The sequence below is a fragment of the Micropterus dolomieu genome, linkage group LG21, assembly GCF_021292245.1.
Source record: "Micropterus dolomieu isolate WLL.071019.BEF.003 ecotype Adirondacks linkage group LG21, ASM2129224v1, whole genome shotgun sequence".
In the NCBI taxonomy this organism is placed as follows: domain Eukaryota; kingdom Metazoa; phylum Chordata; class Actinopteri; order Centrarchiformes; family Centrarchidae; genus Micropterus; species Micropterus dolomieu.
The window spans coordinates 34,782,932-34,797,377 of NC_060170.1; the positions used below are offsets into that span (position 1 = coordinate 34,782,932).

At 41.6% G+C, this 14,446-nt stretch overlaps 1 protein-coding gene across 1 annotated transcript in view; it reads left to right on the top strand.

The window, feature by feature from the left end:
* LOC123960359 (chromaffin granule amine transporter) overlaps positions 1 to 10,926 on the top strand; it is a 27,572-nt gene extending 16,646 nt beyond the window's left edge. The window contains exons 8-16 of the mRNA XM_046035040.1: positions 2,111 to 2,154; positions 2,369 to 2,429; positions 5,512 to 5,607; positions 5,755 to 5,833; positions 6,065 to 6,116; positions 6,404 to 6,467; positions 6,605 to 6,724; positions 7,735 to 7,868; positions 10,816 to 10,926. Of these exons, the coding sequence (XP_045890996.1) occupies positions 2,111 to 2,154; positions 2,369 to 2,429; positions 5,512 to 5,607; positions 5,755 to 5,833; positions 6,065 to 6,116; positions 6,404 to 6,467; positions 6,605 to 6,724; positions 7,735 to 7,868; positions 10,816 to 10,926 (761 nt within the window). The remainder of the gene's footprint in view (positions 1 to 2,110; positions 2,155 to 2,368; positions 2,430 to 5,511; positions 5,608 to 5,754; positions 5,834 to 6,064; positions 6,117 to 6,403; positions 6,468 to 6,604; positions 6,725 to 7,734; positions 7,869 to 10,815) is intronic.
* Positions 10,927 to 14,446: the final 3,520 nt, after the last annotated feature.

The window sequence follows — 14,446 nt, forward strand, 5'->3', positions numbered from 1 at the left end:
GGTGCACATTTTAGACAGAGAAGATGGATGGTTTGAAAGAGGTGTCAAGGAAGCATCTACACCAGGGTTGAGAAGCCGTCATTGAACAGGGGAGGGGGTCTACGCCACCACTTATCCCCCACTTACAATGCTGTCCTTTCATCACTTGCCAGGAAACTAAACAAGCATTTCCTCTTGGCCTCAGGTGAAGATGCCAATGATGGTCATTCAGTCTTGGCCTTGGGTGGTTCTAACGACCATGATGACTGTCGTTACAACAACCAGGAACACTAACAAACCAGCAGTATCGACGATCCTGGCAAACGACCTCACAGAGGTTAAATAGCTGAGTTTCCCTGCCAGTCAGTCAGAACTGAAGAAGTCCCTTGGATGAGGGACGAATCTTCTTCTAGATTCTTCAACCAAGTCCAGTTGCCCTTGACCTCAACCTTCATTGGATACATGTCTGAAACTAGTGTTGTATTACCGTATCCATGCTAGACACCTCTGTGAAGCTAGGAGACTCAGCTTGAAGCTCAAATCGACCATTTTTATCCACACCAAACACCCATCAAACACCAAGCATCTAAATAAGCATATAACACAACATAAATTGCTCTTTGAGCACCGTACATGGCTGCAGTTATAAGCATCATGTCCAACCTCTCAAACCAAAGCTAATCTCCCCCTGAGATCAGCTGTAAAGCTCACATCACTCAAATCACCAAAATTACAGACTAATTAGCTGGATAAATGTAACAACAAACAAGTAAATGTACATGTTTTTGCCATTTCCAGTTAAAAAAAATGCATTATAATCTATATTATGATGGTTTTGATGGTTTATTGTATTAAAATATAGCTTTTTTACCAGGCGAGGATGAAAATATCATATTTTTCTTTACTGCATCTCCATTTAGTCTGTAATGGTAGAATAAATATGTTAATTTACCATGGATTTATGTTCCTCAGCTTCTGACCTTTCAAAGGAGACCAGAATTATGCATCTAGGCCTAATGGTTGAGGAGTTATTCCTGATTCATTTAGGATATGTTATTACTCGAAAAAGGTAGCAGTGACCAACAGGTAACACCTGTGCTGTTTTAATGCTGCGTTCACGTGCCCGTCCAACACATTCTCACTCCCAACTTGTCACATCCATCCGGTTAGACATTCAAAATAAAAGTACTTTCAACATTGCAAAACGTCACAATTTTAAAACAGCACATTGTTGCAGCTTGGTTTGGTTTGGGCACCAAAATTTCTTGGTTCGGTTTATGACAAGATCATGGTTTAGGTTAAAATAACTGCGGTACATACATCAGTTAACTTACATAACGGTTCTTGTGTCATTTATGCAACTTAAATAAAACATTTGACACGGGAAACAGTCTTCTTTATGGAAGTCCGGTTGTAGCTCCCTCCATGCGATGTTAGCTCTCCTAGCAAAATGTTCGGCTCTACCAGCGAGAAGTGCACGCATAATGGAATTGAATAGATCAGCCCATAGATCAACCCCTTGTCATGACACCCAATCTAGCTATTTGAGTCAGTATTATACCAGTGCATCCCTAGCGATGGGTAGCCATGTCTGTATAATTTGTATTTTTTCTGTAACATTTTGAAGCTTACAGATTTTGTCCCAGATTTGTTGTTGCACCAGTACAAGCCATAAAACCACAAAGATACTGCTTTACCTGACTTGTCATCAGGGTTAGTGCTGACATTAACTCATCTAGGTCACTCTACGTCCGCCATGCTTCTGTGATACATGGGCTCAACTCAGGAAGTTTCCTAAAATGTTGTTCCGACTTAAGGACGCGTTCAAGTGAATTTTCCCTATCGGGAACTAATGTTTCTAATTATTCCATCCCCACATGAATGCAGGGTAACACAGGACTGGTATAAACCTGCTGGGAGTTGTAGTAAATAATTGTTGGTGTGCAGGTTTCAGGTTTTTATGTATTTTAGAATAAGTTCATGTATAGAATCAGCTCTGCTTACCTGCATGTGTAAATGATGTTGCTGCTGACAGGTTTCAAACCTGTGACCCCCTGTATACATGCTGGTGATCACACTGATCTAATCCAGTTAGCATGTTCTGATGCTTGTGTGGATTTGTGTGTTGCAGTGTTACAGCTGTGCATCCTGCAGCCTTCAAAGATCTCTCCAGGGGTGAGTTCACTTTGAAACCACTGCTGCCATACAAGCACTGACCTGCCCTGATCGGATGTGGTTGGATCTGGTCCAGTCTGGTCTTCAGCCTCATGTTGCTGATGGTCTGGACCTGGTTCAATCCAGTTTCTGATCGCTCACGTCTGATCCATTCTGGTCTGGTTACACTGTTTGTTGTGGACCAGGATGACCAGGTTCAGTTTGTGTGTTTCAGAGTGTGGAGGGGACCCCGTTACTGACGCTGTTAAAAGACCCATACATCCTCATCAGTGCAGGTGAGAAGCCAGCGCCTCCTCACACTCACCTGTGCAACCTCATTCGGCCCCAGACAGATCTGTTTTTAGCTCCTGGAGGCTGAAGAGACACATTTTTGAAAGTTTGATGTTTACCCATTCACAGAGGCGGCTGGTGAAAAATATTTTAGGTGGGGCTGTGCCATATCCAGTCAGTTTCAGTAACACAAACTGCAGGATACCAGTGCTCTTTGAAATAGACGGGTTTCTTGTATACAAACACTTAAAAAATAAAATAATAAAGGGTTCGGTAGCCGTTCAGAACTTAATAATAAACTGCCATTTCAGAGTTGGATCTGTTTGTTTGTGTTTCATTTCGCATATTAATATAACAAGCATGCCCAGGTCAGCGACAGCGGACGTGATGTTGTTCAAGTCAGCTGCTAGTCAAAAAGCTAAAGGAAGAACAAGGGAGAGAAGCGTTCTTTCCATCAGGCCTAACTTAGCTGTGTCACACTCAGAGATGCAAAGAACACGGTCTTCCGTAAACGTTGCAAGACCAGCAAAAAGCTTTCAACCACAAACAATTTTCTGTTGAAGCATCTGCTAAGAAATGTGAAAACTGTAGAAAGAAACTCCGGCAGCTGCTGCCAGTGATGCATCCACTCGGCTGGACAGAGGGGCGTCAATCAACGTTTTGTGTTAAGTAAAAGCACTGAATACTTCTCTTATAAATGCATGTGCAAAACAGTAATGTTAGTTCAAAAGTTGAGACGCTTGCTTAATTGTTTGTTTTTATCTCAGACAGTGGCGTTAAAAAACGTTACATGAATCATAAAAATCATTCTCATTGATGCTGTTATGAATAACTGAGAGGCTGCAGTGTTTTCAGTTCGGCTGCTTGTTGACTCCTCAGGTTAATTATTGTTCCAGTAAAGTGGATTCATTTCTAAAATGCGCTGCTGAACAGGTTTCCCATCACTTTTAAGGACGGGGTGCGGTGGTTAAAAGTAATTGTAACGGAACGAGTAACGTGACCATTTACTTTTAATACCCAGTAATAAGTAAAGTAATATTATTACTTTTTGAATGAGTAATAAGTAAAAATTAAGTCATTACAATTTCTGAGTAATTTGCCCAACACTGCAGCTAGATATGCCGCATAAACTGATATGCCATGAAGACAGAGCGCTGCTTTCTGCCTCCTGGTTGCGCATTCGTCTCAGTGATGATGTTGCACAGAAACCCATCTATAGTCAGAAATTATTTAATGCCAATATTAAAAGTTTCTTACACAAAAACATAAACAGTGAACATAAACATAGAAAGTGGCATTAAAAGAAACTACTCAAGTAAAGTACTGATACCTCTAATGTGTTCCTCAGTACAGTAGGCCTACTTAAGTTACTGTCCATCACTGGAAATAACCACATCTTAACACTTCAGAGCTGCCTGTAAACTACACAACTTACCTCTCGATGTACCGTGGCAGAAGCACCAGCTGGCAGTGGGTGGAAATATCAGATGTTTATCTTCTAAGATAGACAAAATACTATTTATACTAGGGCTGGGCGGGATGGCCAAAAAATTTTACATCATTCGATATTGATAATTATCAGGATAAATGTCAAATCATGATTTCTATCGAGTATAAAAGCTGATTTTTGCTCCTTAAAGAAAGCTGAAGAAACCAGATGGTTAATTGTGTTTTAAACTTTTCTTCATGGTCACAGCATGAAAATCTCTCACCAAACAGTGGATCACTTCACAAATCTGAGGCAGAACATTCAAAACTATTCTGATAAAATCTGTTTTCAACAAACATGCATGAGTAAAATTAAGTTCAATCTTTTTTCAGTCCCTTTTTCCTCAATAAAAAAAAATATCTTAATAGAAAAAGTAAGTGCTAATTCATTCATCAAATATTTATTGAACATTTGTTTTATTGTTATTGAGGAACATTATACTGTGATCATTATTGTTAGGCTATTCTTTTATTGTCCAGCTCTTATTTGTACCATAACTTGTGATGTTTATTATTTACTGAAAGATGTGCATCCATAATTCCCAGTCTGTTCCACTAAACAACATTTTAATAGTTAATGTGAATCCACAGCTTTCCATCTTGCATTAGTCCAGAGCTGTAACTAAACCTTCAGTGAGAGACAGAGAATCACTGTCTCGTTTTAAAATGATGTGTGCCTTTGAGGAGTGCCCTCACATCTGTGTGCTGTCTGGTCCCACTCAGATGGACTGAAGTAACGTCCGACTGCGGACTCTAGCGCCGCTCATTTCGTGCTGTATGAGCGCATGTTCAAGTGCGATGTAGTTCTCATTTCCATGCTGCAGCTTATGAACATCGTTACCCGTCTGCGTTTATCAAAGGTAATAAATAATTGTATTTCACTGAAATATTGTTCAATCATAGTCTGGCAATCTACCAAGACAAAAACAGAGGTAGTTGTGCTGCTCAGCTGGGTCAGCAGCGCAGAGGCCGACTCACTGCAGCTACACATGAACCTTCTCACATCAGAATTTCAGAGGAGAGGACACAAGTTTACCTGACTGCTGTTCTCGAAAGTCACTCTCATTGAGTTATTTTCTCTTCTTGCGCCCAGAAGGATCGTCCCTTGTTTGTCCTCTCATCAACACTGTAAACACTCGCTTTCAACAGTGACTCCTTTTTTTTGCAACATTTCATATTGTTAACAACGTGCCTTTTCACATCAACCAGTAGTCAACCCCGCCACGTGTGTCGCTCTACCACCGACTGACTCTGTTTAGGGCAGATCCTGTAGCGCCCTTCAGGCATCAGATTCGAGGACGCTGATTTCAATTTATGTTGCTATGGGCGTATCTTGTCAGCTATGTCGGCTATCTCTCTAGCGCCCCAGAAGAGATCAGTGGATGAGCAGGAAGCTAATTTCACCCCCAAACATTAGAAACATTATTGTGCACTATAAACACACATATACTTAAAAAAAGTAATTACTGTTTATTTCAAAAATGTTTCTTTTAAAAAGAAAAATCAAAACACTTTCCACCACCAGGGAGGGCGGGGCCCTAGCGCCCTCTACTGGCCAGCCGTCACTGCCCGTTCATCTGTCTGTCTGTCTGTCTGCAGGTTCTCTATGTTTCGCCAACATGGGTGTGGCCATCCTGGAGCCGACTCTGCCCATCTGGATGATGCAGACCATGTGCTCCCCTAAATGGCAGCTTGGTACGATCCACTGTCTGCTTCTTTGGTCCACTGTCCTCCTGTCCCATTCCTCAACAGCTCTTCTTCCTCCTCCTTATGTTCCTTCCTCCCTCCCCACCCTTCCTACTCCCTCCTCATCCTCTCTAAAAGGTATGTGTTGTGTTGCAGGTATGGCCTTCCTCCCTGCGAGTATCTCCTACCTGATAGGAACAAACCTATTTGGTATTTTGGCCAACAAGATGGGAAGGTCAGTGTGCTTCTGAGTGTGTTTAACTGTAAATCATTCATAAAGGCAGTCCTTTAGTTGAGACGAGCGCCACAGAGGAAGACGTTTAATCAGAAGATTAACAGATTAGCTTTTCTGGAAAGTCTGAGTCCTGTTCAGACCTGATCCTGAAGAGTTCTGGTAAACCTGCAGGTATAAGACAGACAGACAGACAGACAGACAGGTGGCTGATGGGTATTTCTGTGTCTCCAGGTGGCTCTGCTCCATGTTAGGGATGTTTATCGTTGGCGTCAGTCTGCTGTGTGTAAGTACCACATCCATCCGTCCATCAAATCAATTCTACTCATCCATCCATGTTTTTAATAATCCACTCATTCAACCAAGTGTCCGTCCATCGATCCAATAAATCCATGTGGTGAACGATGTTGTAGTTACAGGATAAGACCTGCACCAACACACACAGACTTGTTTCATCTCTTTAGTGTCTTTACAGTCTGTTCTCACCTCCAGTAACCAAACTTAATGTTAAAAACACCCAAATTAACTGCATCAGCTGCAGTTATCACGTGACATGTTTCCTGTGTGTGTCAGGTTCCTTTTGCCACCAATATCTACGGTCTGATTGGACCAAACGGCGGTCTGGGCTTCGCTATAGGTGACTATCAACATGTTCATTACCTCACTGAATCTCAAATAGCCTATCGAAGGTGTTTGTAGGTAAATTTTATATTTTATTATATTAACTGTGGAAACAATAACCCACTTTTGACAGCTGTTGATTTTGTCCTTCAGGTATGGTGGACTCCTCCATGATGGCCATCATGGGATACCTGGTGGACATCCGTCACGCCTCTGTCTATGGCAGCGTCTACGCTATCGCTGACGTGGCGCTGTGTATGGGGTTCGCTATCGGTAACACACATTCTCAGACGTTTATACAGTACATACTGTAGATACTGCACTGGTGGTACAATGACCAGATATAGCCAAAGTAGGGTTAGTAGTATAAGTTAAAAACACACATCTTGTTTTATTGAATTTTGATTTTGATTTTTTTTTTGCAATTTTAAGAAAGTAAAATATTGAAGTTGTGGTGTTGAAATTATAGACCAAAAAATAATAACAATATTAAGTTCTTCCCATGAATATACGACGGCGTATTAGGGCCATTGTAGAAAAAAAAAACATAAATCATGGAGCTGGGGGAGATGAGATTTTTTTCTGAGAAAAAACTCAGAAATTCTGAGGTTAAAGTCCAAAATTTACAAGAAAAAACTTTAATAAATGTTGTTCTGGCGAAGGGATGGCTTAGATAGGTAAGCAGATATGCATTTTAGTCATTTATAAATCTCTGCAGTTCATAAGCTTTTGGTCTTTGAACAGCAGAAGTTTCTCTTAATGCTGGTTGGTGAGAGTCCCTTATATGTGATGGCTGCTTGACAGCTTCATACCAACAGCAGACACGAGCACATCTGAAACATTTTTTTCTGAGAAATGTCCCATCCATCCATCCATCCATCCATCCATCCATTGTCAACTGCTTATAAAACTATAAACTATAAACTATAAAATCAGAGAAAACTTTAGTTTTTTTCTTGTAAATATTTGAGTTTTTTTCTCATAAATCTACAACTTTTATATAGTATTAACCCTCTCCCCCGGCTGTGCATTTTAATTTTGTTTACCTGGTTCTAAAGCTGATGATACACAGAGCAGCTTTTAAAGCAATTGTGCAGGGCAACGTTGCCGTCAATGGTAATGAGTAAAGATTACTACCATAATCCCCTTCCCCCACCACTCCGTCACCCATATCATCAGCTTAACGCGCCGTCATGTGGATAAGACAAAGACATAATAAACATAAATAAACATAATGAAAAACATTATAATAATGATATTTTCAAATCTGTCTGTTGTTCCAGGACCATCCACAGGGGGCGCTCTGGTCCAGGTGGTGGGTTTTCCCTGTCTCATGGTGTTTATCGGGGTGATCAACATCCTGTATGCACCACTCTGCTTCCTGTTACGTAACCCTGCCGTCAGTGAGGAGAAAATGGTAAAAACATGAGCTGGATCAGCAGCTGATGTGATCCAGAGGTGAAACAGTGAACTACCATCAGATCTAGGGCTGTGCGATGTGACAAACAATTCATATCCCGATACAGAAATTCTTTTGTAAATTCTCGGGATATTTCTCTGCATTATAAAGGTGGGGTAACTTGACAACACCTTGACAAATACCATGACAGAGTGAACAACGACACAGCAAGTAATGTAACTAATGTTAGCTAGGTTGTGGGTTAGCAAAGAGACGCTACTTGCTGCTGCAAAGCTAACATGAGCATGTTTTGGTGAACTATGAAGTAAGCTGTGTGTCCGCAGGCAGGTCGTTTAACGTTACCTGACTGACACACACATCACTGCTGGCACTGCCGTATAGGGTTGTGTGGCTTGTCGTCCATTATTTAATTATTTAATGCAGATTTTTTTCCCCGCAACACGTGTGGAAGAACTATCCGCGGTTTAGTTAGACAAACGTGACGGAAGTTGACGGAAGTTGAACTTCCATATATGGGTTGTCCCAGAAGCCACCGCGCACAAAACGTAATGACGTTTATCTCGACCGCTCGGCCCACGAATAGTTGTTAAATAAAAAAAAGAGTTTAAAAAAAGAGGTGTCAAGTGTCAACGGAGTAATCAGTGAACGTTATGTGTTAATATTTACTATACTATACTTATATATTATTAATATAGTATATTTATACTATAATTCCTGCAAATACTTATTTATAACAGCCTAATGATAATAATAAAGCAATGTTTCAATTCATACCACTGTTGTATATTTTTTTTCTTCCAAAGTGATTTTAAGTTTCACAAACCAAGAATATTCTACAATGTTACATCACGAGCCAGATGTGTCTCGATGTTTACTGAGAATTTATTGACAGAATAACAGCGGTACAAACATTATCAGCTGTTGCTGGACACGTCTGCTGTGTTGGATGCAGTGGTCTGTGTGACTGAGCCTGGGGGAGCTAACCGGAGCTAGCTAGCTATTCCTGACAGCCCCCCGAAGTATATTCCTCTTACCCTTAACTATCACAGGGTGTGTGCCTAAAGTTATTGATTATATGCATGTCGACCGGTTAACCCTACAGCGGCGCACATCTGCCTTTCAGCCGGCGTGCTAGCAGACAGGGACAAACCTCCATTAACTTCCGTCACGTTTTTCTGCGGTCTGCAGCTGGATATACTTGCATCTTTCTGCCTTATGTTGTTGCCAAAAAGCTAAAGGAAGGATGGAGAACAAGAGGCATTCTTTCCACAGCTGGAAGTGTATTATTGTGTCACAGTTTAAGATGCAGAGAACATTGTCGTCCGTTGTAAACTTGGTGTTACCAGAAAAAAGCTTTCAACCTCCAACAATTCTACATCTGATGTATTCAAGCATCTGAAGCAGCACAGCAACGTGAAACTTATAGAAAGAAACTCCGGCCGAAATGCCAGTGATGCGTGGACTCGTCAGGAGAGAGCGGCATGAAGCAACGTTTCATGTTTTGTAAAGAACAGTGAATACGGTCCTTAATGTGCAAAAAAACAGTTTTCAGTTTGTTGACTCCTCCAACACGTTCTCACTCCCGGCTCGTCACATATTGACGCTTGGTCAAGGCCCTTTAGCGTCATTTTTTGATGTTTAAGGCTCTGCGGTCAAGTTAGCAATGCTTAGCAACAATAAACATGCAACGTCCGGTTAGACTTTAAAAATAAAACATTTGCGCTTCGAAACATCACCAATTTGAAACTATTTAAGTTGTGAAACGTTGCAGTTTAGGCACAGAAAGTACTTGGTTAAGGTTAGGAAAAGATCATGGTTTGGGTTAAAATAATTACGTAGGTCAGTTAACTCGCGCATGTCAGAAAAGGCTGAGTGCAGTAGCAGAGGAACAGAGGTGTGGACCCAAGTTGCAGACACTGAGTAGGAGGTTCAAATAAAGATTTATTTAGTCCAAACAAAACAGGAATACTAACAAAACAGGCTTACTTCTAAAGGCAGTCCAACACGGGTTAAATCCAACAACAGGTGACAGTAATCCAAACACAGGCAATATCCAAAAAATCCAAGGAAACAGAATCTAAATGAAAATATTTAATGTTGACTTTTTGTTTCACATGGGACACAAACCCTCCATCCAGCCCAACCACCTCCTTACTCTGTCTTTTCTGTTAAATATCATACACCTGCCTTTACTGTCACAAACTGACGCTACAGGGCTTCCCCCCCACTGTGCTGAACTGTGACGCTATAGGGATCCCCAGTGGATTACAAACTGACGCCGATGGGTCTTGACCATGCGTCCATCGGAGAGTGAGAACATGCCGTCTCCTCAGGTTAATTGTTGTTCCAGTAAAGCGGATTCATTTCTAAAACGAGCTGCTGAACAGGGCGTCCTCACTTTTAGTGCAACATGCCCTCTTTGCTTTAACAAAAATGAAATGAACTCACATAATGTCAAGAAAGAAAATATTCTTACCCCTGTCAGAAAAACCTTCTTCATAGTTTAGCACGATGGGATGGCCAATCAGATTTCAGAAGTGGCCCCTGCCACGTCCCTGCAGATAATGTCACTTGGCTTTTTTAATAAATGTTTGGACAAATTTGGGAAACTGAGCTGAAACAGCTGCAGGGTTTAAAACATCCTTAATAAATTCCCAAAAACACTCTGTGTCAACAAATCTAAACCCGTCGTGTCCACACATACACACACACACACACAGTGTGGCGGCGGCAGGTCCGGACAGATCAGCAGGAAGTGTGTGTGTCTCTGTGATGTTGAAGCCAAAGTGTTTGTGTGAAGTCATTACACCGTGATTAGACTGATCACAGATCAGAAGCTGCTGCCTTCAAAGCTGCAGAGGAAACATTTCTACTTAATTATCTGTCATTTACACACCGATGACACGGACGCACGGGTTCACCTCCGTGTGTGTGTGTGTTGCAGGCGATCATCGATCAGGAGTGTGTGATGCACAGGAAGAGCTACAACACGCAGAAGGAGAGTCGTGAGTTTCCTCTGAGCGACTACAGCGAAGAAGACGAGACGGAGGAGTGACACGCACGCACACACCTGAAGAAGTCCACGTCGTGATGTCGTCTCCAAACACACCTTTACCTTCATCATCAGACTTCCTGTCGTCACACAGTCAGAACAGAACAGACAGCGCTTATTAAAGGGACAGTGTCAAACTAAAAACAGCTCCGTTACATGTCCTTAAAGTCTAAATCCAATATAAAGGACTGATTGATTATTACCGTAACACGCCACCATTCACAGTCAGGGTTCTGTATAAAATGTCATTATTAATTCACGGAGGCTGTAAGGCATTTTTATTTGGTGCAGGTTTACAAAGATGTGAATAGATTTAAGCAAAGTCAATTAAAAGACACCTAATTACCTCCAACTGACCAAGCCCCGCCCCCCTCCTAAGTTACTGTTGCAAAGCATGTTGTGTTCTTGAATATTACATTAACAGTTTTACCCGCCCTTCCGGGATGGGACCTTACAGACGTGCATTTATATGGCAGACAACGATAAAAAATTTAAAAAATTGCTTGAACTTAATATGTAAGAACAGTCTTTGGTATTCTGAGGCTAATATACTACATTAAGCAATATTTCTTATGTAGAACTAAAAAGATTCAGTATTATGTATTTTGTTGGCAGAGAAAGAGAAAGTGCGACCCGCAGTTCAATGTCAGTGTAAAATTAATAACTTAGTTATGACGTTAACGTTACTAGCAAACAGTAAACAGTTATAACCAAAGACAGTATAAAGTATAAGTGGGCGTGGCCGCCGTGACCTCCCCATTTTAAAGCCTCGACTTTGGCAGTTTGGACGTCGCCATGTTGATTTTTTGCATTCAGCAGCATCGGATGTGACCATATTTTGATGAGAGGGTGGAGCTAGCTAGCTTGGTTAGTTAGGTGCATCTGTAATTCATGTTAACTCTGATATTAGCTGGGATGCAAATTTTAGCTAGCGACAAACAGGCTTAAAACAAAACGTACTTACTGAAAAATGAGCGGCCGACTCCTGACGAGCTTTTTCAGTGGCGCTGGTTAAATGAACACAGAGCAGCGGATACAAGTCGCCTCCATCCTGATTGACTTGTCGCCATGGTAGCGACCTGTCAGTCAGCTTGTAGCCCCGCCCTAAAGCCTCCCCTGCTTCCTGATCTCTGTTCCTCTAAATGGGACCATAATTTACTAAATGAACATCACGCTGTGTTGAAGAAGACTTGAAACTAGCGACTGAGACCATAAACTCATCAGGAAAGTGTTTACTGAGGGAATAAATCAGCTGACAAGTAGAAACATTTTCTCACAGACTTCTATTCAATCACACTTCTTACTGCAGCCGCTGGAGTCGCCCCCTGCTGTGCTTCACTTTTCAGACCCGGAGGTTCCTGCTTGGTGACTTGTTTAGCTAACAGACAACAACAAATTCAGAGTCATTGTTTGTGTCCTTGATTTCAGAGGGACACATTTTTTTGTCTTTAATGACAGTAAACTGAATATCTTTCAGTTAGTTGGACAAAACAAGACATTGGAAGATGTCAGCGTGGTTTTTGGGGACCTGAGGATTTTTTCTCTATTTTCTTGCATTTTATAGACTAACAACAAACTCCATCTGTTGCTATTTAAAGTTTCAAGCTGCAGACACGTCTGAAATATGCATTTGACGGCTAAATATACATTATAATGCTAACTCAGCGCTGTGTGATGATGCAGAAAAAGCTGAACGTAGCAGATGAAATATCATCATATTGCAGAGTCGCTAACATTAGCTTTAGCTTTGATAGAGTCGACTCCAACACAGTGGATGTTGGCAGTTACAGTATTTAGTAGTGTTGTAGTCAAGACCGCCCAAACCGAGACCAAGTCAAGACCAGAGTTTATCGAGACCGAGACAAGACCAAGACTTTTAGGGGCTGAGACCCAAGTCGAGACCAAGACCAGTTCCCCACATTACATGACACTCAATAAAATGTGGAACGAGATCAGACGTACAATCTTCCCATTAAAACACCCACATACAAACGCTAAAGCTTGATTTATACTCCTGCGTAGGGGCCACTGTGTTGACTTTTCGCAGCCCAGCAAGCTAACTTCCGGTTTAGCGCTCTGCTAACGTAAATGGGGGTAAAATTGTAAACGTCCTGTTGCCGACAGAATGGATCACATTCTGATAGTGAAAGGAGTCATTTCGCTCGGTCAAATATATTGATCCACTACGTTACAGCCACCGCTTTGACCACTAGTTAAAGTTACCACAAAGCACGGGCACAGCTCGGAGGCATTGCAAGGCTACCCAGCCGACCAATCACATTACATTTTTGAGGAGGTGCACGTCAGGCGACGGCATAGCCTCTGCGTAGCCCCATAGCCTACACCGTCAATTCGAAGTATCAATTACACTTAAGAGCTGAAATCAAGCATCGCCATCGCGGGGTGGCGGGACAGTCGTTAACGGTAACAGCACATTTTAATAAGGGTTATTGGTTCCATTCGAAGCAATACATTTTACATCCAATCAAAGTTAGGATGTTAACAAATAAATCAGACACCATCAAAAGCAATTTATTGATATTCCCAAAGTCGTGGTCTTGACTGCTGGTATTGAAATAAAATCAATGTCCGAGACTGAGTACAAGAAAGTGAGCAGTTTAGACAATATTATTTTGGAGGGGGGGGGGGGGGCATTCATTAAGTAGATATCCATGTAAACATGAGTTCATTTTAATGAACATGTGTCCCTTCACTCGTCATTAATCTTATGTTTTGGTGTTGAGATGTGAAGCTGTTCCTGTGTCTGACCTGTGTCACCATTAAAACCTGCTGTAACCTGGACAACACCTGTTTACCTGCGCATGTGTTTGCATCTGTCCTCAGAGTTCACATGTTAAACTGAGGAGTGTCAGACTGACAGAAGCATCGGGACAGAAATCAGCTCGTGTGTGTCTTTATGTGTGTGTGTGTGTTCACATGCTTCTTATCTGCTCTTTAATTTCCTGTGACGACTCGTTTCTTCGTCAGAGAAAATGACGACAGGGCGGTCAGAAGCTCCGTCAGATGGAAAGGTAAACAGGAAGTGGATGAAAAGACCCAGTTTTTCTTTCATAAACATTCATTTAACAGAAACCACACACACACTGACATTATTAGCATTAGCTCTGATAAGCTTGTTACTTCACACAGGATGAATCATGGGAGCTTTCAGTAAATGAGCTGACGTCTGTTCTTCAGCAGGAGAAGAAGAAACTTTTAATTCATGTTTTCTACAACAGAGTGACTCAGTGTGCTGAGGCCTGTTTCACAAAAGCAGAATTTAGAAACCAGGATAAGAGATAAAGCTGGGCTTGACCCAGTGTGGTCAGTGCATCCTGGCTTTATAAGTTTCGCAAAGGCCAAACCAGGCTCAGGAGGAGCGACTGTGTCAAGCCAAGTGTAAGTAATTCAGATAAAACAGCTTTCTTCAAGGGACCACACGGTCGATCACAGATTCAGTGATGCTGAAATGGAAAAGACGTGTGCAGCGTACTTTATTCACTGTTACTCACTGTGTGTAAAA